This window comes from Poecilia reticulata, chromosome 4 (genome assembly GCF_904066995.2).
Source record: "Poecilia reticulata chromosome 4, P_reticulata-male-v2, whole genome shotgun sequence".
NCBI lineage: Eukaryota > Metazoa > Chordata > Actinopteri > Cyprinodontiformes > Poeciliidae > Poecilia > Poecilia reticulata.
In genome coordinates, this window is record NC_088833.1 from 8,605,221 (window position 1) to 8,631,801 (window position 26,581).

Below are 26,581 nucleotides of genomic sequence, written 5' to 3' on the forward strand. Positions count from 1 at the left end.
CCCACAGATCAGTTCTTCCTGTTTTTACTTTCAAAACTTTATTTTACGGAACTGTAGCCACAAATTTAAATGTGATGACCCCTTGGTGCAGTTGTTACAGACTATAAGGAGATTTTCCAAAGACTTTTTCACGTCATGTAGAGTAACAAATAATTTCCTACTGTAAACCCATCATGTACTGAAATGAGTTTAGGTCATTCCTTTTATGGTCTCTAGGGGAGCACTACAGGAAGTATGAGCTTTTAAGTTTCATTTCTGCTGAAAACAGCGAGACACTCAGCCTTTGGTTGACCTGCCGTCTTTAACCAGATATCTGCAGAATTTAAAGGAGGTAAGTGTTAAACTACGACCGAGCTTAAATATGTATAAATGTATCCGTGCTCCACTGTCACATTTACTGTCTTCCTGTAGGATTTATTAAATTACGCTTATATTCAATCCAAAGCTTCAGTATCAAACATGAACAGACACTAAGACGTAATGTTTATACAAATATCTGTTTGTCCTAATGTCTGTTGGGGATTTATTCTCCAGCTCCCAAATATATGTTTATTAAATTATTGTTGTTTTTATATGTGGTGTTTCAGTCAGGCAGCCAGGAAAACAAAACTTATCGCTCTGCGGTATTAAACGATAGAAAGTAAGACGGTAAGCCGCGGTTCGGAGGTAACGTGATTATTTTAAGAACACACAGGTGTATCTCAGTAAAAAACAGGTGTATCTCAGTAAAAAAGTAAAAAAAAAAAATGTCGGTAATCTCTTCCAAATATGGCACTCAAATATAAATCCACTACACATACTGAAACATATTTTATTAATTTTGTTTCGATGTAATTTGTGTGTTTATGTTGCAGATTCAAACTTGAGTTTATTCTAAAAGTTGAGATCAGCTCAGATGGCCACTCTGAACCCACTGCTCTCCAGGAATCACCAGAGAACCATCTGCTCTCAGCTGGGAAATGTCAAACTGAAGCTGCTCTACAAGGCCTCCATCCACGGCTTTACTGGTGCTGCCTTCCACCAGAGATGTGACAACCAGGCGCCCACTGTGTCTGTGGGCTATAATGCCTCTGGTTATGTGTTTGGAGGCTACGCCAGCCAACCATTCAGTCAGACTGGTCAATACGTCAATGATAACCAGGCTTTTGTTTTTAGTTTTACTGGTGGAAAACTCCAGAAATACCCCTGTACTAATGCTCCAAATGCACTCTTGATGGAAGGCAACTCTGGTCCTAATTTTGGAAATGTAATTATTCTTATCCACGGAAACCAACCAGTGACATACAGCACTCCAGGGAATTATTACAACTTCAATGCTGCAGAAATGCATGGAAATGACCTGAAGCTGACTGAATGCGAAGTTTACCAGGTGGAGGGTGAGTCCTGAAATGTAATTATTAGTGAAATAATTACATTATGTAATTATTAGTGAAATAATTACATTTAACTGTCAAATATCTAAAAACAGAAGTTCCCTTATGCTGTGCATACAGCTCTGGGAAAAAAATGAAGAGCCCTCTGCACTGAGCCCCATTGAAAACCTCCTGGATATTCCACAAAACATTGATTTCTGAACTCTTCCTTAGTTTAAATATTAATGTTATTGTTTCTAAATGAATATAAACTTGCTTTCTCTGAATTATTTGAGGTCTGAAAGCTTTTCATCTTTTTTTTTTATTTTGACCATTTCTCATTTTCTACAAATAAATGCTAAATTTTTCGGAGACATGTCAGTAGTTTATAGACTAAAAGAACAATGTTCATTTTACTCAAACATAAACGTATAAAAAGTGAAATCAGAGAAACTGATCATTTTAAGTGGTTTCCAGAGCTGTATATTCAGTCTATGTATAAGCAGAGGTTGTACAAACCATCCAAACCTTTTTCTTCTTGTTGTTTTTGTTGATCTAGTTTAGACGTCAGTGACGAATCCAAGTCAATAAATTAACCAAAAAGTATTTGGTTAATTTCAACTATGTTAAAAATGTTAAATGTTAAAAATTTAAAATGTAAATTTACGTAACATCTACACTCTCTTTTGGACAAGTAATGTTTACAAGGCAAAAACTGAGAAAATTAAAACTAAATTAAGTTGCTCTTTCCCAGAATCCACTGAACTCGAGAAGCCATGGAGGACAGTCGTCTGGGAATCTAAGTAAGTGTAAAAGTATTTAATCCCTTTAAACTTTTTCAGCATTTTGTCAAACATAAATTATTAAAATTTATTTGTAAAAAAAAATCTGAAGTTTTGCATGCATATGTTAAAACCCCAAGTTACTCTGATACCCATAATGTGTTTTCAGTGCAACTTCAGAAATCAGTGAATAAGTAAACAAAGACCACATCTGTATAATGTCATTTTAAATCCAGATGCTCTGTGAAAAAATTCTAAATTTGTTAGAGAAGATTAGAGGTCAAACAGACAATATAAGTGTAAGTTTTTTATCATTTTGCTTAAAATGATTATTCAGCAGGTTTACTGTTGGCAGTTTATCAGTAACTTTATGTTTCTCTGCAGGAAGAGGGCTGAGCTGATGGAGAGCATCAAAACCTACAAACCCACGCTCAGTTCTGTGTCCCAGGCTCGGGTTTTACTCATCGGGCAGGTTGGTGCTGGAAAGTCCAGCTTCTTCAACTCCATCAACTCTGTGTTCAGAGGCCATGTCACCAGCCAGGCCATCGCTGGAAGCTCTTCCACCAGCCTCACCACTCAGGTCTGACTCTGCTTCTCAGCTACATAGTTTCCTGTGTCTCAGGGGAAAAAAATCTCTACAATAGTATATTTTTATAATGTTTTCTAGTTTCGGACCTACTCTGTGAAAGCAGGACGAGAAGGCAAACCTCTGCCAATCATCCTGTGTGACACCATGGGCCTGGAGGACAGCAAAGGGGCGGGGCTTGATGTTGATGACATCAGCAGCATCCTTAAGGGTCATGTGCCGGATTGTTACCAGGTTGGATGTTTGATAACAGTTTGTGAAGCATAACTTGTGTGTTACATGAAGTAAATGTAACATATTCTTCGTTTACGTCAACAGTTCAACCCCGCTGCTCCTCTTCATGCCGAGTCTCATGGCTATCGCAAGTCTCCGGCTGTCAAAGACAAGATCCACTGTGTGGCTTATGTTATTGATGCCAACAAGGTCTCCATTATGCCCCCAAAGCTGGAGGAGAAGATGGAAGCTATCCGCAGAAAGGTTAACCTGCTGGGTCAGTAGAACCTGTCACTGAATCATTTTTACTGATAAATTTGAAAAAGGTTTAAGCTCAGGTTGTTTACAGCATGTTGAAAATGTTTGCAGGGATTCCTCAGCTGGTTCTGCTCACTAAGGTAGATGAAGCTTGTCCTTTGGTGAAAGAAGATCTGAGAAACATCTATAAAAGTGGATACATCAAGGAATTGGTGAGGATTCTTTTAATTAAATTAGTCTCAGTGTTCATGCTAAGCTTGGTCAAACTGTTCTGAACCGCTGTGTGGTCCAGATGCAGGAGGTCAGCGTCAGGGTGGGCGTGCCCCTGTCCTGCGTTGTTCCAGTCATGAACTACAGCAGGGAGCTGGAGCTGGACTTGAGCTGCGACATCCTGCTGCTCAGCACCGTCATCCAGATGCTCCGGTTTGCTGACAACTACTTTGATGACCTCAGCGACCGACTGAGCAGGACCGAATGCAACGATTAAGAATCTGTATTCACAAAACCTGACAGCTCAGGCTTATCCACATGTCCAGGTGTGTCAGTATTTATGCATTGATCTAGAACAACTGTAGAGTTTTACATATTCAATGCAGCAGAATATATTTACTTTATACAGATTGGCTGAAACAACTACCGTATTTCCTGCACTATAAGGGGCACCTAAAAACCTTCAATTTCCTCAAAAGCCGACAGTGCGCCTTATATATGGACCAATATTGAGCCGATCTCGGCTTTAGGTGACAAACTGAACGCCGCCAGGACGCTGAGAGCAGCACGTCCTCCTCTGGCTGGCTTAAAGCGTTTGTTACTTTAAGAACAACAACAACAAAAATCAACAAAACGCGCTCAAATTAATGACCCAACAAAAATAATAATCTCAGTAATTGTTTCACCAAGGTGTCGCGCAATTCTGTGCGTTTCGGTTCCATGACCAAAATAACTAGCAGATCAGGAGTTTAAAATGAACTAATCAACCACCGCTGCGTTCATGAGAGGTTTATTAATGATCGCAAAAATAAATATCAAGCCTGAAAACCTAATATCGTAACGGGCTGAATGTTGTTTTTAACATAATCTCTGGTCGGCTTGTGGAGCGCAGGAGGTTGCCATGGCAACGGGTGTGCTTAAATGACAGAGACGGAGAGTACAAATGTGCGACTGGTTTAGAGTTGATCACCTGTTCGGGTTGTTTTATCTTTTTTTACTTTTGTCTTGGTGCATCACAGCCGCTGTAATTTCTGAACGTTCAATAAACGACAAACTTGGACTAATTATCTAGTTCTGTGACTACAAGTCATTTACAACAATTGTTGAATATAGAAAAATGTTTATATATATATTGTTACGTCCACCAGGCTCGTTTGATGGGGCAACATTAATGGAGACCACACAAGGATTTAATGTGTAAATGAAAGTAGAATTTATTAAGTTATATGAAAGAAATAACCCTGAAAAAAAGAAATGCCTGAAATAAGAAACCAAAATAGATTAAAGCAAAACCTATAAATAACCAGAAATGAGCAAATGCAAAACCTAACAAAACTCAACCAAAAGATACAAACCAAACAAAGTGGGAATCTGAGGAGAGGGAAGGGAAAAGCCTCCTCTCTGCTGTACGCCTAGCAGCTTTAAAGCTGCAGGACGCCAATCAGAGGAACACCCAACACCTGCAGGGCCTGACTGCAGAACCCTGCAAGGAAAAAGAGGGCAGGGCCCACTGATGCCGTAACACCTTCCCCCTTAAAACAGAGGTTCCCACTAGGACCTCTGTAGACATTTTTTCCTGCTAGTCTGGTCCATCAATGGCACGAGACAATGCATCAGCCAGCACATTTTCAGTGCCTCGAATGTGCCGAATTTCAAGGTTGTAAGGCTGTAGAAATGAGGCCCATCGCATCAACCGCTGATTGGGGCTCTGTAAAGAGTGCAAAAAGGTCAAAGGGTTATGATCTGAATATACCACAACAGGAAATGCACCCCCACCCACATACACATCAAAGTGCTGCAGGGCCCAAATAAGGGCCAAGGCCTCTTTCTCAATGGTCGAATAATTAAGTTGATGTTGATTGAACTTCCTAGAAAAGAAACACACTGGATGGTCAACTCCCCCTTCGTCAGTCTGCAACAAAATGGCTCCTGCACCCACTTGACTTGCGTCAACCTGTACCTGGAATGGCCGGTCTAATCTTGGAGCAGACAAGACTGGTGCAGTGCTCAAGAGAAACTTGACATTTTCAAATGCCTTCTGACAAGCTGAGGACCACCTAAACTTGACTTTAGCCTTCAATAGGTCTGTTAATGGAGCCACTACAGTAGAAAAGTTCTCACAAAAGTTTCTATAGTAACCCACCATCCCCAAAAATCTCATCAACTCCTTTTTTGAGGAAGGAGGTGGGAAACCATCAATGGCTTGGACTTTTGCCCTTACTGGTTTCACTTGTCCTTGCCCAACAACTTTTCCCAGATAAGTCACTGTAGCTCTTGCAAACTCGCATTTAGCCAAGTTCACAGTTAGGCGAGCATCCTGAAGACACTGAAACAACTTCTGGATACGCAGCACGTGTTCATTCCAGGTGTCACTGCACTGCCACTACATCATCTAAGGAGACAGCACAACCTTCCAAACCAGCCACTACTTTGTTCATCAACCGTTGGAAAGTGGCAGGTGCATTCCTAAGGCCAAAACTCATTACAGTGTAAGAGTATAATCCTGATGGTACAATAAAGGAAGACACCTCTTGGGCTCGAGCAGACAAGGGTACTTGATAATAACCTTTGAGCAAATCAAATTTACTCACATACTTTGCAGTTCCAACCTGATCGACACAATCTTCCATCCGAGGAAGCGGGTAAGAGTCAGGCTTTGTAATGCTGTTCAGTTTCCTATAATCAGTACAGAATCTATAAGTACCGTCAGGTTTTTTAACCAACAAACATGGCGAAGACCAACTAGAACAAGATGGTTTAGCCAGGCCATTGTCCAGCAAATACTGAATTTCTGACTCCAAAAACTTACTTTTCTCAGGAGGTACACGATAAAAATGTTGACGGATGGGTTGCGCATCTCCCACATCTGTCATGCTCAATTAAATTGGTACATGTTGGAATGTCACTGAACAAGGCTTGAAAATCCATAATGGACTGCTTCAACTGCTCACTTCTTTCTATAGACAAATGACTCAGTACTGTTTGTATGTTAGACAACATCTCAGAGTTTTTAAGTCTGGGCTGGAACACTGTCATCTGGAGTCTGCACATCCTCATCCAAACCTGTGTTGCAGCTCGAGTCTGCCTTCACAGAAGCAGCAACTGCCTTCACATCTTTTTCTTCCAAAGTAGAACCAAAGTAAGGCTTCAATAAGTTCACATGGCAAAGCTGAGTTGGTCGTTTACGGTCTGGGGTAGAAACCACATAGTCCTTTGGTGACACCCATCTCAACACAGAATACGGACCATAAAACTTTGCTTGAAAAGGTGAACTCTGAATGGGAAGTAAGGCAAGCACCTTATCTCCTGGATGAAACACTCTATTTTCAGCTTTCTGGTCAAACCATCGCTTCATTTTCCTCTGAGCCTTTTTAAGATTCTCAGAAGCTAGTTTGCCAGCCAAGAAAAGTCTGCGACGAAAACCATTGACGTAGTCAAACAGGTTTGATGGTGGCTCAGACCTCTCCAAGTTGGTTTTTAAAATAGCAAGAGGACCACGCACACGATGTCCAAACACTAGTTCATTTGGACTGAACCCTGTGCTCTCTTGTACAACTTCCCGAGCTGCCAGAAGTAGCCAAGGCAGACCTTCTTCCCAGTCTCTACTTAACTCTGTGCAGTATGCCCTCAACAAAGCCTTCAGGGTTTGGTGAAAACGCTCTAGTGCCCCCTGGCTTTGAGCATGATAGGCACTGCTCTGTTGATGGACTACACCTAGTTGTTTCAAAATCTCCCCAAACATGCATGAGGTGAAATTGGTACCTCTGTCAGTCTGAATAGTCTTTGGGATTCCAAACACTGACATAAAGTTAGACAAAGCTTTGACCACCGACTTTGTTGTAATGGTTTTCAAAGCATATGCTGCAGGATAACGAGTGCTTTTACACATAACTGTCAGTAAATACACGGATCCGGACTTTGAAGGACTCAGTGGGCCAACACAGTCAATGATCAAGTGCTCAAAAGGTTTATCAGCAGCAGGTATTGGAAAAAGTGGAGCTGGTTTCAACGTCTGATTAGGTTTTCCAGTTAGTTGACAAGTGTGACAAGTTTTCACAAACGCAGCAACATCTTTTTTCAGACGCGGCCAATAAAAATGATGTAAAACTCTATTATAAGTTTTATTGACTCCAAAATGACCAGACAATTCTCCATGAGCAGTTTTCAAAACTTGACTGGAACAACAACTTGATAAATTGGACCAACAATATCCCTGTCACTGTAGGGTAACCATTTACGTACCAACAGATCTGCTTGTAGAAAATACCCACATGACGTTTTTGTGTCCTGTTCAGCTGTCTGGACTTGGTCAAACAGGACAGCTAAGGTTGTGTCCTCCTGCTGGGCTGCAATCAACTCACTGAGTGACAAAGGAACAGGAAGAGTTGGCAAACAAGCAGTCTTCTCAACAGAACTAGGCTTACCAGACTCAACCTCCTCATCAGCCAAAGCACGAGTGATGGCATGAGTTACTGCACAAGCTGGAAACGCCTCAGGGAAGTCTTGAGCACATTTGTCTGACACGGAAACAGATGGAGACGCTCGGACCACTAGAGGAGGTGCAACATCTCGCCACACACGTCCACCTGCCAGATTGTTTCCTAAAATGAGAGACACCCCTTCCACAGGCAAAGAAGGACGAACACCTATCGTCACTTCTCCTTGTACCAGTTCTGACTGCAAATAGATCCTATGGAGAGGCACAGAGAAAGTTTCCATCCCAATACCTCTAATTAAGACACTACGACCAGTATCAGAACATGAAGAAAATGGCAAAATAGAATCCAAGATGAAAGATTCAGATGCTCCGGTGTCACGCAGAATCTTTACAGCCACTTTATTAGAACTTCCATTCAGAGTAACAAACCCATGTGTGATGAAAGGAGCGTAATCTTGTCCGACATCCTTCACAAATTTCTGGGGATCTGTATCGGTCAGCTCTGAAAAAGATTGAAAGTCAAGAGGTGCAGCTAAGACAGTTGGTCTTACACTTTCAACTTTAGGTAGCGGTGTAGACTCCACTGAATGCAACTGTGTAACATTGGCTAAAGCCACAGGTTTTCGATGATCCCGTTTGCCCCTATTTGATTTAGTTTTGATATTCAGAGGACACTCATTTTTCCAGTGTCCCTTCTGGCGACAATAGTTACAAACCAAGTCTGCTTTAGATCTCAGTGTATGATCCAATCTATTTTTACCAGGAAACCGGTCATAATGAAATTCCTTAAGGCTGTGGTCACCTTTCAAATTAGAATCCCTCAAAGCTTTATGGGTCAGAACATACTCGTCTGCTAAGACAGCAGCTTTAGCAGCAGTTTTTACTTTTTGTTCATTGATATATATAGCCACCCGTTCTGGAATAATGCTCTTGAACTGTTCCAACACCATCAAGTCACAAAGTGATTCAAAATCATCCACACCTTCAGCTGATAACCAACGAGAAAACTGGGTGTTTAGTTCTCTGACCAGATCTGTGTTTGACTGTTTTTCAGCTTTCCTGCAGCTCCTAAATTGTTGCCTGTAATGCTCAGGAACCAGTTCATAAGCTTTCAACACAGCTTTTTTAATAGATGTGTATACCTTTCTTTCAGCTGAAGTTAATGAAATGTATGCTTCTTGGGCCTTACCCACAAGCACACTTTTCAGCAGCCTGGAGCAATCTAGATCACTCCAGTCATTGTCCTCTGCCATGTCCTCAAACAAAGAGAAAAACACATCAGGATCTTGTTCATTAAACTTAGGCAACAGCTTCAACATGTTAACCAAGTTATGTCCAGAAAACCCATCACCACCTTGAGACAGATTAACAGATCCACCACTTAACCTGCCCTCAGACCTCAACTTCAGGCGCTCAGCTTCCAAAGAATTTCTTCACCTCCAACTCATGTGCCAACCTCTTCTCTTCTTGTTCCTGTGCTAGCCGCTTTTCCTGTAAATCTAATTTTCTCTCCTCAAGCTCATGTGCTAGTCGTAATTTTTCTAACTCCAACTGCATTTCCATCTCAGTTTTATTCGACTGAAACTTTAATTGAGAAGCTTGAGACACTGTTGAGCTCGACAATTCATTTGGAGCACCAGTTAAAGAAACTGAACCGAGGGAAGTTTCATCTGTCACATCAGCATCTGAAAGAGAAACAGGAAAGACATTCAGTTTTATAAGTTCGTCTTTTAAAAAACTTCTTAGCGGAGGTAACCTTAATTCTTTTACATCTTCAAGATCAACTTTAAAGTGTTCAGCTACTTGACGAATCTGCTCCTTTGTAAGCTTTTCCAAGAGTTCTAATGTTGGAGAAGACAAGAAAGAACTCACAACGTCCATCCTCAAACCAAACTAACCCAACAACCCCACTTTCAAAAAAACAATACAGGTCAAAATATACCAAATTGTTTAAACAACCACAAGGAAGTGCATGACTGGCACAAACAAATGGCAAACCTCCATTTTCCTACCACTAACTAAGTGCCAAAAACCCTGACTAACCTTAGCCTAGTCTTCAGGCCTTCCTCCAAGAGCCAAGTCACTTTAAGCACCAAGATACCGCTGGCAGCAAATCCCTCCAGGCCAAGACCTCTCAGGCAGCAAACCACGGCGGTGCCCTCAGCCCAGAGTCCAACCCAAAAATAACAAACCAAAACAACAAACAGGGTCATCTAAAATGAAGTTGCCACAAATAAATACCAGACAGCACTTACCTTTTTTCAAAACACAATCCTCTCTCCCCTACCAACAAAAATCCTCATGGACCTCCAGCAACAAACATATGAAACATCAAAAATGTCCAAAATCTAGTAAGGTAAAATTCCTTAAACTAGCCAAATAACCTGCAGTACAGGAAAACCAAAGTCAGGGGCATGTAACTGCAACCTGAACTCACCAATGAGGCCAATCAAGCATAATTAGCTCCCACAATGTTAACCATGAAGGGACGAGCCCCCACAATGTTACGTCCACCAGGCTCGTTTGATGGGGCAACATTAATGGAGACCACACAAGGATTTAATGTGTAAATGAAAGTAGAATTTATTAAGTTATATGAAAGAAATAACCCTGAAAAAAAGAAATGCCTGAAATAAGAAACCAAAATAGATTAAAGCAAAACCTATAAATAACCAGAAATGAGCAAATGCAAAACCTAACAAAACTCAACCAAAAGATACAAACCAAACAAAGTGGGAATCTGAGGAGAGGGAAGGGAAAAGCCTCCTCTCTGCTGTACGCCTAGCAGCTTTAAAGCTGCAGGACGCCAATCAGAGGAACACCCAACACCTGCAGGGCCTGACTGCAGAACCCTGCAAGGAAAAAGAGGGCAGGGCCCACTGATGCCGTAACAATATATATATATATATAACGCACAAAATGTTAAATGTATGCCTGATAAAAGACAAAGGGATGCAGTGCTTTGCTACACTATCACTAGATTAACAGGTCAGGAAAAAGGTAATTAAGAAAAAAATATGGAGGGAGAGAGAAGTAGTTCAGTTATGATAGCTTGACTTTGACAACCTTAAGATGTAGATGTGGTGTGGAATTCTGTTTAAATTCAGTTAGAAAATAAAAGGCTTAACTTAACCAACTCTGGCAGATCATCAGTACAGCAGGTGTTTAATTAGCTAATAGCTGCAATAGCTAATATACCACATTGATCACTTATTAATAATCACAAAAATAAAAGTCAAGCCATAAAAACATAAGACTGTAATAGACTGGATATTCAGATTTTTTTGTGTGGATATTATTATTATTATTATTATTATTATTATTATTATTATTATTATTATTATTATTATTATTAAAAAAACAATATTAATGATAATATTAAATAAGGTTAGGGTAGGGTAATATTTAATTTACTTTATGTAATTTAATAACATAGTTATTAAATTATAATAACTATACTATGATTTAATATTGTTATGTTATTAAATTATAACAAAGTTATTATATAACTTTGTTATATAACTTTATATAATATTGCTATTGTTTTTAATCATAATATTACTATTGCTATTATGATTAAAAAAACAATCAGTGCTTTTTTAATTATGAAAACACTGATTGTGTTTTTTATGATGAAAAAACACAATTAGTGTGTTTATTATATATAAATATGTGTTTATTATATATAAATATTCAATTATTTATATATAATATATAAATGCTATATATTATTAATTATTAATAATATGTATTATTTATAATATAAATACTATAAATATTATAATAAATATTACAATAATATTTATTATTATTAAATAATTTGATTATCAATTAATTGAATTATATATTTGAATTAATTAATAAATAATTATTAATTATTTGGCTCTTGGGACATTCCACGTCCCAAGAGCCAAAACGGGTTTTCTCCGCATGGTGTCTGGGCTCTCCCTTATAGATAGGATGAGAAGCTCGGTCATCCGGGAGGGACTCGGAGTAGAGCCGCTGCTCCTTCACGTCAAGAGGAGCCAGTTGAGGTGGTTCTGGCATCTGGTCAGGGAAGACCCAAGATACGTCGCAGGGACTATGTCTCTCGGCTGGCCTGGGAACGCCTTGGGATTCCCCCAGAGGTCATGGAACAAGTGGCTGGGGAGAGGAAAGTCTGGACCTCCCTTCTTAAGCTGCTACCTCCGCGACCCGATCCAAGAGGAAGAAAATGGATGGATGAAATGGATGGACAGTTGTAATTACAACTCCATTACACTTTACGCAAGTTTTTCACTGTCCATTAACATATTCATCCATATCCATATCACTGTATCTATGTTTGTTCCTGTTGAAGATTGGAAAAATCATTACCTGGACAGTGTTCTCTTCAGGGGGCCTGTCTTCTAATGCTGTTTTCATCAAAGGAGAAGTTGAGTATTCAGGCTCAGCTGTCGCCTTTTCACAGAAAACTTCCCCAGCCGGGGAAGCATCAAAACGAAACGCATCGAAAAGATCATGCCGAGAGAAAGTACACTCGTCCTGAGAGCAACTTTTTTCTAAATTGCTAACAGAAAATAGTTTGTCAAAACTGTTCCTCATTCCTGAGGTAATCAAATATCCAATGCCAAAACCCAGGAAAAAAACATGCTGACTAAGATGTCTGCCATACTAAAAATCAGGGGGAGCGCGACAGATGCTGTCAGTCAAGATGACGGACAAGAATTTCTAGCGTCAAGTTTGCTGATATCAACTCCTTTGATCGCAAGCTCAGCAGGCGGAGAATTCAGATTATTTGGGAGATCGAACATTGTCGATATTCTCTTCTTTTGCCCTTTTCTGCAGCACACAAGTTAAGGTTTGATAGTCAGGTCTCTTCTTTCCATAGCAAACGTCCCTAGCCGGGAAAGTTAGCTCTTTTGGAAGATCGGTCAAATCGTTCCCTAGGACAGATCACTCTTGATGGGTCCGGTCTAATGCCGCTTTTGTCAGAGTAGAGATTGAGCTTTTAGACTAAACGGTCTCCTTGTCACCGCAAACTTTTTAGAAATTGTTCCCTAGGACGATTTCTCTTGAAGGGTCCGGTCTTCTAATATCACTATCATCAGCACGGAGGTTGAGGTTTTAAACTCAACGCTCTCCTTTTCAATCTAAACTTCCCCAGCTGGGGAAGTTTGGATTGTTTGGATTTTGTCATTTTGAAGTTTGTATTTTGTCAACAAACTTCCCCAGCCGGGGAAATTTTTTTGACGAAAGCGGCATTAGAAGACTGAACCTATAAGAGACTTCCCCAGCCGGGGAAGTTTGTTCTTTGGGATTAGAGAAATCGTTCTTGAAAACCTCAACCAAAGAGGTTGAGGTTTTAAACTCAACGCTCTCCTTTTCAATCCAAACTTCCCCAGCCGGGGGAGAAAAGTTTGGGAACCACTGATGCAATGAAACGACTTTAGGTAATTCCTTTTATGGCCTCTAGGGGAGCACTACAGGAAGTATGAGCTTTTAAGTTTCATTTCTGCTCCGAACAGCGAGACACTCATCCTTTGGCTGACCTGCCGCCTTCAACCAGATATCTGCAGAATTTAAAGGAGGTAAGTGTTAAACTATGACCGAGCTTAAATATGTATAAATGTATCCGTGCTTCACTGTCACATTTACTGTCTTCTTGTGGGATTTATTAAATTACGCTTAACCCATAAATTCAATCCAAAACTTGAGTATCAAACATGAATAGACATTAAGACGTAATTAGGATCTGCTATGCAATGCATGGCAGGAACCTACTGTTCTACACCCAACAAGCGGTCTCTATATTATTATTACTATTATTATTAATAATAATAATAATAATAATAATAATAATAATAATAAATATTATTCCGTCATCGTTAATGCGGCTCCATGCCCCCCACAAAAATGGTATCAAAACGTTCAGCTTGATCCCGAAATTGGACCTATTACTTTTAGTGGGATTATGAGTTGAAATTACTATATAAATTGAGAATAAAAGCACAAAAAAATTAGGCTCAGTGTCTGACAGAGATAGAAATCTTTCTCTCTGAAACACACACAGGACTGTGGATTTCTGACTCCTCTTTTTAATTCGCCCTCATGGGCATATATATTGCCCTATTGTTCTCAAAGTTGGTCATGACATAGATACACATGCCTGCTCACATAAAATGTTTTCAAAATTTTGATAGGGCTTATGGTATTTTGTCAGAGTCCTTCAGACTGACGCTGGGTGTCTCCCAAGTATAGAAACTGTCTCCAGTAGACAGCCAGCCAGCCAGGTGCACATAATTAATTACCATGGCAACGGAGCCCAGCCAGAGGCAGAGAGTAGTCTCACAAACAGGCGAAGATAGGTCTCACAACGCATTGTGGGAGGAATACATTTTTCCTGTGACTATTCATATTTTGCTTAAATAAAATTAGTATTTCTCTGAATTTTTAGTGTAAATTAAAATACGTAGTATGAAGGCTGAAATTTTTTTAAAAAATAAAGAACCACCGACTGTCTTTATGTTTTTTAGTTTGGACCGTGAGTGACCGTGAGTGAGAACCACATATGCGAAGCCTATAGTTGTCAGTCCCGGACTGAAATCCATTGTACATGTGGCTTAGCGGATGTACTTTAGCGGTGGAATGGGTCAGTCATAGTACTATGATGATGGCTCTGGCAAAAGTTTCTGTCATTGCACTATGTTGGACCATTTCAAGGATGTCGGTATTATATAGTACTGTGCTCCTGATAGTTATCGAGGGCAAGTCCAGCAATGTTAGCTGTAGCAAGAGTGCTTCATACAAATTAATGGCACACTTCAACAGGCCCTATTTAAATTTCTTCTGGAATTTTCTAGTGTTTATCCTAATGTCTGTCGTAATGTCTGTTGGGAATTTATTCTCCAGCTCCTTATTATTAAACTGTTTTTTTTATATGTGGTGTTTCAGTCAGGCAGCCAGGAAAACAAAACTTATCGCTAGCTAGTGTTATTTCCTGGATTTTTTCTGTGAAGAACCCAGAGAGGGTTATTTGATTGTGCTTTCTGGAAAACAATACATCTTTACATTTAGGCACTCTTGCAAACGTCGCACTTTTTCTGTTACAAACCGTCTCCGGCCCCCCACCAGAGAAGGGAAAAGTTATGTGTCCCTCACAGGAAAACGTTTAGGGACCTCTTAGACTCTAAGGTGTGATGCGTCTTTTGTGCAGACCAATAGTCTCATCAGCTGTGTGTGTCTCTGGTCTTAGCCGATCCCACAGATGGACGAGCCGGATGTGGCAATCTTGTGCTGGAATGGTCACACAATTATCATATCACTGATAATTCACTATCATTGTGATAGTGAATTGTCACTATGAATTATCATAGTAACAATTCGACAGCACAGGCAAAAAAAAAATACAAAGCATGTTTCGGGGCCCGCAAAACACCGGGGGCTTGGGTGGTCCCCCTGTTTAAAAAGGGGGACCGGAGGATGTGCTCCAATTACAGGGGGGGTCACACTCTTAAGCCAGTGTTTTTCAACCATTTTTGAGTCAAGGTACACTGTTTTAATTGAAAAAATCCCGAGGCACACCACCAACTAAAAATGGAAATAAAGATACTCTGTAGCCGCCTATATATAGTCATTCTTATCAAAGTCTCTTGAATAGGAATCAAATAAACACAAAAATGTATTATCACATTTTACATTTCTTATTTCAAATTGCACTTAACATGTCCACTTCAAAAATACACCTGAACAGCCACAACACTGTGGTGTTAAATTTAAAGAAGTTGTAGAAAACTTCAAAGTGTTTTAGAAACTAATCCACAAGCATCTTACAGCCAGAATACAGAAAATAATTCTTATTCTGAAAGACGCAATAATATTTGGGAAACATTTCACTTCATATTCACTGTTACAATATGAAGAGTTGCATGTACAAAATGTCAATATCTGTATATTTTACCCTCCTAGAGTGAAACCTGTGCATGTTTGGATGAAAACAGATCTGATTTCCTGGCAGAAATGGAAGAAAGACAAAGCTCTTCCTCAACAGCTCTCAGTTTCTGCTTTTAGTTTTTATAGTAGCCAGGCTTGAGAAGCTCACTTCACACAGACATGTTGTGGGAAATGGACTCATGTTCTTTCCAACCCAACTACTGCTGAGCTTCACTGTCTTTTCCATCACTGTCGTCAGTCTTTCTAGATTCAGTGCTCTCACCGCTTCCTGTAACATTCGTGCATCACTAATTCTCGTTTTAATGTAAAATGCTCTGTACCTACTGCCATCTAGTGGTAAGAACATTACATGATTACGCCGCTGCTACTACTACAGCAGACACTCGAAGATGGCATTATTTGCAGACAATTCATTTTCAAAAAATCTTTTAAAACCAATTACCGTATTTTTCGGACTATAGAGCGCACCATACTAGCACCCTCAATTAAAAAAATAAAATAAAAACTGGAAGCTGCTCTCGGTTTTCCATTAGGACCCAGCAGAATGCCTCGTCCTAATAAATCTGCTGGACGCAGCACTTCGTCTCCAAAGCCGAACCATGGTTTCGTTCACACCGAGCTTAATTGCAGCGGCTCTATTTCCCTCCTGTAGAGCCAGATCGACAACCCTCAACTTAAAAGCTGCATGATATGAGTTTGAAAACATTTCTCCGTCTTGCCTGCTGCTAGCATGTGCTTGTTCTAAATGAAAATTAGCCGTTCTTCTTTGATTTACAATTTTGACTTCTAATAATTCACTTCCTGCTAGAGAGCCCCCTGGTGGTTGAAGAAAAATCCACAGAAAAGCCACAGCGGGCTACAATCCGCATGGTTCAAAGTTAAGGAAAAAAGTAGCAGCTTTTAGTCCGGAAAATACGGTACCGTAGTGAAATTGAATAATTTCCACGGCACACCTGACGATCACTCACGGCACACTAGTGTGCCGCGGAACAGTGGTTGAAAAACACTGCTCTTAAGCCACCCTGGTAAGGTCTATTCAGGGGTCCTGGAGAGGAGGGTCTCTCGGATAGTCGAACCTCGGATTCAGGAAGAGCAGTGTGGTTTTCGTCCTGGTCGTGGAACACTGGACCAGCTCTACACCCTCAGCAGGGTCCCGAAGGGTGCATGGGAGTTCGCCCAACCAGTCTACATGTGTTTTGTGGACTTGGAGAAGGAGTTCGACCGTGTCCCTCGGGGGGCCTGTGGGGGGTTCTCCGGGAGTATGGGGTACCGGGCCCTGAATGTGAATCTGAATGCGATGACTCATTGGTGCAGTTGTTACAGATAATTGAGAGATTTTCTAAAGACTTTTTCACTTAATGTTAGGTTGTTGGGTTTATTCTTCAAATAAACTCTGAAAGAATCACAAAGGACACAAAAATTGGTCTTTTGCAAAAGGGGAGAGACGTGTCGGACATAGCTGCGTCAGACAAGCTTACTCCAATGGGGGCTTGCAGACTTTCAATATTTATTCACTTATAACCATAGGCATGTCGTCATAGTGATAATTCAACTGCACAGGCAAGTACAGGAATATGACAGCTTAGGTTTACACAGGATGTTGCATGTTTCTGCAGACAGCTGCCAAAGCGTCTGCACATTGCCTGGAAACATCTTAAACAGGAAATCACATCCTGCAGAAGTAAAAAAGCAGCAGATATATCAGTAAATAAATGGTAAAAAGTATCAATTCCCTATCACTTAATGTATATGTAGGGTAGCAAAAAAATCTGCCCATAGTCAATAAACCCATCATGTTGTGAAATGCATAGGTTAAATGAGTTTAGGTAATTCCTGTAATGGCCTCTACGGGGGCAGTACAGGAAGTCTGAAGTTTTAAGGTTCATTTCTCCTGCGGACAGAAAGGCACTCAGCTTTTGTTTGACCTGTCTTTAACCAAAGACCTGAATTCCCCCCTAATCTCAGAAGCTCAGCAGCTAAGGATATAAAGTCGGTATGTCTTAAACTATAACTGACTTTATTATGTTTAAATATGTTCGTTCTCCACTATCACATTATTGTCTTCTTGTGGGATTTATTCAATTTCGCTTAACCCATACATTCAATCTAGAGCTTCAGCATCAAACATGAAGCAAAATTAGGAGATATATACTGTAGTAGATGCTAATATATTTGTATTAAATTCTTGTTATTTTTATGTGTGGTGTTTCTGTTAGGCAGCCAGTAAAACAAAACAAAGTTCTGTCATTAAACCATAGAAAGTAAAACATTAATCCGCATTTGGGACGTAATATGGTGCGATTATTTTAAGAACATACGTATGTATCTCAGTAAGTCAGAAAATAAAGAAAATGGTTGGGATTTTTTGTATTCAGTCCCAAATGTGGTACTCAAATATACATTTATGACACAGTGAAACATATTTTATTAATTTTGTTTCGATGTAATTTGTGTGTTTATGTTGCAGATTCAAACTTGAGTTTATTCTAAAAGTTGAGATCAGCTCAGATGACCACTCTGAACCCACTGCTCTCCAGGAACCAGCAGAGAACCATCTGCTCTCAGCTGGGAAATGTCAAACTGAAGCTGCTCTACAAGGCCTCCATCCACGGCTTTACTGGTGCTGCCTTCCACCAGAGATGTGACTACCAGGCACCCACTGTGTCTGTGGGCTATAATGCCTCTGGTTATGTGTTTGGAGGCTACGCCAGCCAACCATTCAGTCAGTCTGGTCAATACGTCAATGATAACCAGGCTTTTGTTTTTAGTTTTACTGGTGGAAAACTCCAGAAATACCCCTGTACTAATGCTCCAAATGCACTCTTGATGCAAGGTAACTCTGGTCCTAATTTTGGAAATGTAATGATTCTTATCCACGGAAACCAACCAGTGACATACAGCGCTCCAGGAAATTATTACAACTTCAATGCTGCAGAAATGCATGGAAATGACCTGAAGCTGACTGAATGCGAAGTTTACCAGGTGGAGGGTGAGTACTTAGTGAAAAACGTATGTCACGGTCAAAAATTTAAAAACAGAAATTCTCAAACTTTATATGTTCAGTTTATATTTTAGATAAGTTAAATATGCTCTTTAACTGAACTTAAAACTTGAATTTATATAATATTTACACACTCTGTTGGATAATTAATGTTTACAAGGCAAAAACGTAGGAAATTAAAATGAAATTAAATCTTTTACCAGAATCCACTGAACTTGACAAACCATGGAGGACTGTCGTCTGGGAATCTGGGTAAGTGTAAAATATTAACTTCCTTTCAACTTTTTTGACATTTTGTTAACTTATAATTTTATAAACATAGATTATTGAAAGTGTAATTTATTTTTAAATAAAATAAAATAAAAAGTTAGACATGCATGTGTTAAGCCCATCCATTAAGCCCCCTTCCCACACTTACTCTGATACCCATAATGAGTTTTCAGTGCAAACCTCGGTCTTGAGAAATCCATTAATTAGTAAACAGAGACCACCTCTGGAGCCGTTGTTGGCTTTAGAAAAGTTGGTTTAGAGCTGCACATGTTGGCATATCTTTTGAAAAATACAACATAATTTTTTGATAAATACCAACTAAAGAAAATCTGTTATTTTTAAAGAATCACCATTTTGTTTCTAATTCAACGTTTTAACTAAAAAACAAAAACAAAAAGACATACAACTATAAAAAAAGAGATTGGATATGGTTTCTTCTTTAGGATGTTTATGTAAAATGTAGTGGGTTTTCTCCGGGTACTCCGGTTTCCTCCCACAGTCCAAAAACATGACTGTCAGGTTAATTGTCCTCTCCTAATTGCCCCTAGGTGTGAGTGTGTGTGTGCATGGTTGTTTGTCCTGTGTGTCTCTGTGTTGCCCTGTGACAGACTGGCGACCTGTCCAGGGTGACCCCGCCTCTCGCCCAGAACGTTAGCTGGAGATGGGCACCAGCAACCCTCCCGATCCCACTGAGGGACAAGCGTGTAAAGAAAATGGATGGATATTTATAACCAAAACAAATTTCAGTGACAGCCACCTTCAATTGGGCAAAACTTCCAAGTTTGGAAAATAGGAAAGAAAACATTGCCATTTTTGGTAAAACTTTTGTGTAGACTCTCAAAAGGTGTATTTGATTTTCTCAAGCTTCATAAAAAACATAATGTCTTTAACCCAGAGGGATATTGAGCAATATTTATCAGACTTCTAGTGTAACAGTCTATCCAATAAAGATGTAAAAGCAACAATTTCCATTTGAGCAGAACTTAGCACTAAAGTAGGGCTGACTATACCAAATATGGCAACAAATGGACAAGGTTGCAAATTACTTTCAGAACAAAAGATATTACTGAGAAGTAGCTAGACCAAAAATCAGGCCGGGAGAGTGAATTTGCACTGTTGAAGAAAGGATTGGACAGCCTACTAGGGCCTCATGCACACCTAACAGAGGAATATAAATATAACATCCTGCTGGATCATTTAGAGCATCCATGTGCTCTACAAGTCGCCAGGCGCTTTATTTACATGTAGACAGATTACTCACCAAACTCCCTCCAAGCTACAGAGACAGTTTCATCGAGTACTCTATCACACATGGCAATATACGCACTGGCAGCAGCCGCACATACAACATGTATGACCTCTCTGAATGGCTCGAGCGCAAGTCCCAAGTTCTTCAGCTATCCAGGCAAGCCACTCAGCCACAGTCATCAGAGCCACAGTCATCAGACAGACCACGATCAGAGAGAAGCAACTTCAGAGTGCCAGAGTAAGTCTGCATCTATATATTATGGCTCCAATCCTGCTCAAATACAGCCAAAGACAGACACCATGGCGCAAGCTGTTAATCCTTCCCCTTCCAAGAAGAAACAGAAGTTTAAGCCATATTGCCCATACAGTGAAGGAAAAGAACACTACCTCAGTGACTTTGTAAACTTTAAGAAGCTAGACCTCACAGCTGTCGCCACTTGGCTTAAGGATTAATAAAAATGCTGATTCTGCGGCCGTAAACACACCCCGGAACAGTGCACTCTGAAGAAGCCGTGCACCACCTGTGGAGAACAGCACTTAGTTCTTTGTGACCTGGTTGAGGCTAGAAGGCGGGACCGTAACATCCTAACAGTGAGTACCAGCAGAGTATTTCTGGATCCTGCCAGTCACTCTGGCCGTGTAATGCTGAAGGTTGTGCCCATCCAGTTACACCATCAGAGGAAATCTCTAGACACGTATGCTCTCCTTGATGATGGCTCAGAGAAAACCATCATACTTCCAGCTGCAGTTAAGTTATTAGGCTTATCAGCAGAGGAGGAAAGTCTATCTCTGTGCACCATCCGTCAGGATGTGATCCAGATAAAGGGAGACTATGTCTATGTCTTTGTTACTATGTGGTACATCATAACAACACGGCTCGGGTGGTCTTTAATTGCTCTTTTGAGTTCCAGGGCACCGTCTTCAATAACTACCTCCTGGCAGGCCTTCCACTGGGGCCTACACTACTGTGTGCACTCTTCTGCTTCCGTCAGTATCCTGTGGCAGTGAGCGGAGACATAAAAGCCATGTTTCACCAGATCTGCCTGCTCCCTGAAGACTGTCCTCTGCTACGGTTCCTGTGGAGAGATTGTGAAACAGAGAGGCTCCCAGATGTATGTGAGTGGAGAGTCTTGGCCTTTGGAACAACGTGTAGCTCCTGTTGTGCTACATTTGCCCTTCAGAGACATGTGAAGGAGCACCAAGACACTCATGAGGACATCTATGAATCCGTCCATATAGCCTTTTATGTGGACAACTGCCTGCAGTCCCTTTCTGACCCACAGGAGGCCAAGTTGCTCATCGATAGGATGAGAGAGCTACTCCTCCAAGGCGGATTTGAGATAAGACAGTGGGCCAGCAACCTACCTGAAGTGGTTGCCCATCTGTCTAGCACGGCCAGGTCAGAAAGCTGTGAACTGTGGTTGAACTTCAAAAGCCTTGATCCACAGGAGTCAACATTGGATCTCAGCTGGCACTGCCCAACCGATGTCCTGGGGTACAAGCATCGCTCAGTGTCTTACACGACTGTCACGCTGCGCAATATTTATACAGTGGTAGTCAGTCAGTATGACCCATTGGGTTATATCTGTCCTTATACCACAAGAGCAAAGCTCATTTTGCAGGCCTTGTGGAATACAGAGAGAGGATGGAAGCCCATAGAAGGAAGTCTGCTGTAGTGCTGGCTCGAATGGGAAGAAGAACTGTCTAATCTCCAGCACATCATCATCCCTCGCTGCTACAGTCCTCACAGCATCAGTGGTACTACAAACGAGGTTCACATCTTCTGTGATGCTTCTGAGAAATCCTATGGAGCTGTTGCCTATCTGAGAGTCCCAGAGCAACAGGCACACATCGCCACCTCTCATCATGGCACGCTCAAGGGTTGCACCCCGCAAACAGGTGTCGATTCCCTGACTGGAGCTATGTGCTACGTTGACAGGAGCCCAACTAGCCAAAGCACCTATTGGATCCTCAGAGGTCGACAGGCCATTAAGAAACACCAGTACCAGTGCATAGACTGTAGGAGATGGCGCGCCTCACCTTTCACACCAAAGAGGGCTGACCTTCCCTCAGCTCATTTGAGACTCTACAAACCCCCATTCTGATCTACAGGCGTAGACTGTTTTGGACCGTACCTAGTTAAGATTGGACATCGAAGAGAGAAACGGTGGGGGATCATCTACAAATGTCTGACCACTCGATGTGTTCACTTGGATCTCCTCCCTAGCCTCGACACCGACTCTTTCCTGATGTCATTACGCAGGTTTATTGCTCGCCGGGGGAAGCCATACGAGCTGTGGTCTGACAGAGGCACCAATTTCAGGGGAGGCCATAAAAACTGTAGAGCGCCTTTGAAAACATGGCCCCAGTGTTGCAGCAAAAGTTAGCCAAACAGACCATCAACTTTAATTTCAACCCGCAGCATGCTCCTCACTTTGGGGGAGCCTGGGAGAGGGAAATCAGATCAGTCCAATCAGCTTTACAAGTTCTCCTGAAAGACCAAGTTGTGGCAGAGTAGGTGCTTCTAACAGCTTAAAGGCATCCTTAACTCTAAATCTCTCGGTTATGCCTCCTCTGACGTGGCTGACTTGAACCACAAGCAGGACTACCACAAGCAGTGTATGGTCCTCATGATGCCCTGTCCAAGAGGAGATGGCAACACAGTCAGGTCGTCAGTGACCATTTTGGAAACGCTTCATCCAAGACTACCTCCCAGGACTTCAGTTACGGCAGAAATGGAGGAAATCTACTGATAGTACTGCTGTGGGACAAATTGTGATGATTGTTGATTCCAACCTTCCCCGAGGACTGTGGCCTGTCGGGACCATCACCAAGGTTTTTCCTGGGACGGATGGCGTCGTTCGAGCTGCTGAGGTGAAGGTCAAGGACAGCATCTACGTTTGCCCGGTAACCAAACTGGTGGAGCTTCCTGAAGTGCCTGAAGATTTGGATCCTTCTTCTAATTAGTGGACTTTTGTATGAGTGTATTTGTTTGCAAATACAGGGGCGGTTGTTAAAAGTTCATTTAGCACTACATTACCCATGACGCATCTGTTCAGTTTTTTTGTAGTTCAAATTTCACCTAGATGAGCAAGTTATTTTCTGTGCTTCTGTGTGGCTCGGGGGCATACAAATCCATCCATAGATATCATCAATCCTTCTTTAATCCCGTGTGTATGAGACCTGTGTGTGTTTTCATTATGTAAGTATACATTTTTCTGCCCGATATTTGGGTTTATGAGTTATTAGCTCACGAAGGGAAATTGGCCTCGTGTTTTCTCTGGCTACTGATAATGCAAGCTATTACTTGTAATAACTCAAGTTCTATGCTATTCTTTGCCAGATATATATCACCATTGTAGTAGCATATGAGAAAATATGCTGTTAATTCATATTTTCTGTCGGTTTTTGTCATTTGTATGTTTATTGGATTTTACCAATAATTCATGTGTGGTGTTATGGTGCCTTCTATTGGATTTCCGTGTTACGGCAGGCCATTTTCATCCTGTATCTATATGGAGCCGTTTTGCTTGCATGGCTATTAATATGCCCCTTTATTGTTTCTTCTGTTTCAGATAACCACACACACACATATACATACAAATTTCCACCTCATCATCTGTACCATCATTTCTCATATATCTGGTATTATTCCATCAATAAACCTTCTAAGCTGCACCGGTGGAGCCTATTCCTTCTGACCGAGGAAGATTCAATTGATAAAAAATCTGAAATTAGCGCATTTTAGACACACACAGTCTCCTACAATCCCATTTAGTAATAAAAGACAAGATATAATCTCACAGCAATCACAATATGCACTTACTCTTTAATTAAATAAACTACATTTAATTTCCCTTAGGGATCAATAAAGTATTTCTGAATTTGAATTGTAATCTGAAGCCAAAGTTAACCAAGCTTGGTACAATTACCTGCCTTCAGAAATCAATGAATTAGTAAATGGAGACCACATGTGTTTAATTTGACATAGTTTTAAACCCGGTTACTCTGTGAAGACAGATTTTTGTTACAGAAGTTTAGAGATCAAATAGCATTACTAACAGAATATACATGGAAGTTTTTATCATTTTGCTTAAAATGATTATTCAGCAGGTTTACTGTTGGTAGTTTCTTGGTAATTTGATGTTTCTCTGCAGAAAGAGGGCTGAGCTGATGGAGAGCATCAAAACCTACAAACCCATAATCAGTTTTATGTCCCAGATACGTGTTTTGCTCATCGGGCAGGTTGGTGCTGGAAAGTCCAGCTTCTTCAACTCCATCAACTCTGTGTTCAGAGGCCATGTCACCAGCCAGGCCATCGCTGGAAGCTCTTCCACCAGCCTCACCACTCAGGTCTGACTCTGCTTCTCAGCTACATAGTTTATTGTGTCTCAGGGGAAAAAAATCTCTACAATAGTATATTTTTAAAATGTTTTCTAGTTTCGGACCTACTCTGTGAATGCTGGACGAGAAGGCAAACCTCTGCCAATCATCCTGTGTGACACCATGGGCCTGGAGGACAGCAAAGGGGCGGGGCTTGATGTGGAGGACATCAGCAGCATCCTTAAGGGTCATATGCTGGATTGTTACCAGGTTGGAAGTTTGATAACAGTTTGTGAAGCATAACTTGTCTGTTACATTAAGTAAATGTAAGATATTCTATTCTTCGTTTACGTCGACAGTTCAACCCCGCTGCTCCTCTTCATCCTGAGTCTCCCGGCTATCAAAAGTCTCCGGCTGTCAAAGACAAGATCCACTGTGTGGTTTATGTTATTGATGCCAGCAAGGTCTCCATTATGCCCCCAAAGCTGGAGGAGAAGATGGAAGCTATCCGCAGAAAGGTTAACCTGCTGGGTCAGTAGAACATGTCACTGAATCATTTTTACTGATGAATTTGAAAAAGGTTTAAGCTCAGGTTGTTTACAGCATGTTGAAAATGTTTGCAGGGATTCCTCAGCTGGTTCTGCTCACTAAGGTAGATGAAACTTGTCCTTTGGTGAAAGAAGATCTGAGAAACATCTATAAGAGTGGATACATCAAGGACTTGGTGAGGATTCTTTTAATTAAATTACTCTCAGTGTTCATGCTAAGCTTGGTCAAACTGTTCTGAACCGCTGTGTGGTCCAGATGCAGGAGGTCAGCGTCAGGGTGGGCGTGCCGCTGTCCTGCGTTGTTCCAGTCAAGAACTACAGCGGGGAGCTGGAGCTGGACTTGAGCTGCGATATCCTGCTGCTCAGCACCGTCATCCAGATGCTCCGGTTTGCTGACAACTACTTTGATGACCTCGGCTACCAAGTGTGCAGCGCCAAATACAGAGATGCGTATTAAAACCTGACAGCTCAGGCTTATCCACATGTCCAGGTGTGTCAGTATTTATGCATTGATCCAGAACAACTGTAGAGTTTTACATATTCAGTGCAGCAGAATATATTTACTTTATGCAGATTGGCTGAAACAACTGCAAGTGTTTCTTTTTGTGAGTTTTGGTCTTGGGAAGTTTCACCACAATCCCACCTAGAAATGACTTTACATCTCCAGTCTGATAATTTTGTTTCTTGGACATCTTTAAATTGGGGCATGATGTTTTAAAAGTTTATTCTGCAGGTTTGGTTGTAATCATAATCTGAAACTCTTAGTTCAACAAAAAAGATAGGAAATCAGGAAGTTGTTCACTTTGTATGTATTTGTATGTATATGTGTGTGATATTATAGCTTCCATGTGCAAAGATTTGCTGATATTTGACTTTCCTGGATCCCCTGGAATGTTGAAAATAAAAACGCAATTTTTTTTCTTTGTATTTTTTTGTTGTCCACCCAAGAGTTGTTTACAGTTTACTTACTTTATACTTTTCTGAGTTAAAAAAAGAATCTGAGACAGATTTGAGTTGTTGCATGCAAGTGTTTATTTATACAAGTTGGGAAAAAAAATGAAAACATTAATAAAAATGTTGAAAACATGTCTGGCATTATTGATGTTTATTGAACATTATTGATGTTTATTGAGAGATACTGTAGTAAAATCGATAGTTTTAAGCATTTTTCCCTGTCACCTTATTTTATCTCAAATTTGTTGTTTTTTTACCATTTAAAAAAACTGCACTGCTATAATCTGTGCTATTCTGTGAGAGGTCTGGTGGAAACAAAAACAAAAACCAACCATCATCCTACTACTTCCTGTCATCTTTGTCATTTTCGGCAGTAGTAACATCTGGTTTCTGATCATGTGACTTATGTGAAAAAAATATTTCCATTGGAGTTGCAAAATCTTTTTTATTGAAAAAATGTCTTCCC

At 40.7% G+C, this 26,581-nt stretch overlaps 2 protein-coding genes across 3 annotated transcripts; both read left to right on the top strand.

Moving 5' to 3' along the window:
- The first annotated feature begins 66 nt into the window (after positions 1-66).
- LOC103463495 (interferon-induced protein 44-like) lies at positions 67-4,468 on the top strand. The gene is made up of 8 exons (XM_081606155.1): positions 67-331; positions 855-1,376; positions 2,107-2,155; positions 2,519-2,714; positions 2,802-2,954; positions 3,039-3,210; positions 3,303-3,403; positions 3,484-4,468. The coding sequence occupies exons 2-8, from the start codon at positions 896-898 to the stop codon at positions 3,676-3,678; spliced, it is 1,347 nt and encodes a 448-aa protein (XP_081462281.1). The 5' UTR covers positions 67-331; positions 855-895; the 3' UTR covers positions 3,679-4,468.
- Positions 4,469-13,322: 8,854 nt separating this feature from the next.
- Positions 13,323-26,247, top strand: LOC103463313 (interferon-induced protein 44-like). Of its 2 annotated transcripts, XM_008406582.3 has the most exons (8): positions 13,323-13,409; positions 18,239-18,760; positions 18,976-19,024; positions 24,448-24,643; positions 24,731-24,883; positions 24,973-25,144; positions 25,237-25,337; positions 25,418-26,247. In XM_008406582.3, exons 2-8 carry the CDS (start codon positions 18,280-18,282, stop codon positions 25,616-25,618), a joined length of 1,353 nt encoding a protein of 450 aa, XP_008404804.1. In that variant the 5' UTR covers positions 13,323-13,409; positions 18,239-18,279; the 3' UTR covers positions 25,619-26,247. The 2 variants fall into 2 exon arrangements, with proteins under 2 accessions (XP_008404804.1, XP_081462285.1); XM_081606159.1 differs by lacking the exons at positions 13,323-13,409; positions 18,239-18,760; positions 18,976-19,024 and adding an exon at positions 23,388-23,492.
- The last annotated feature ends 334 nt before the right edge of the window (positions 26,248-26,581 follow it).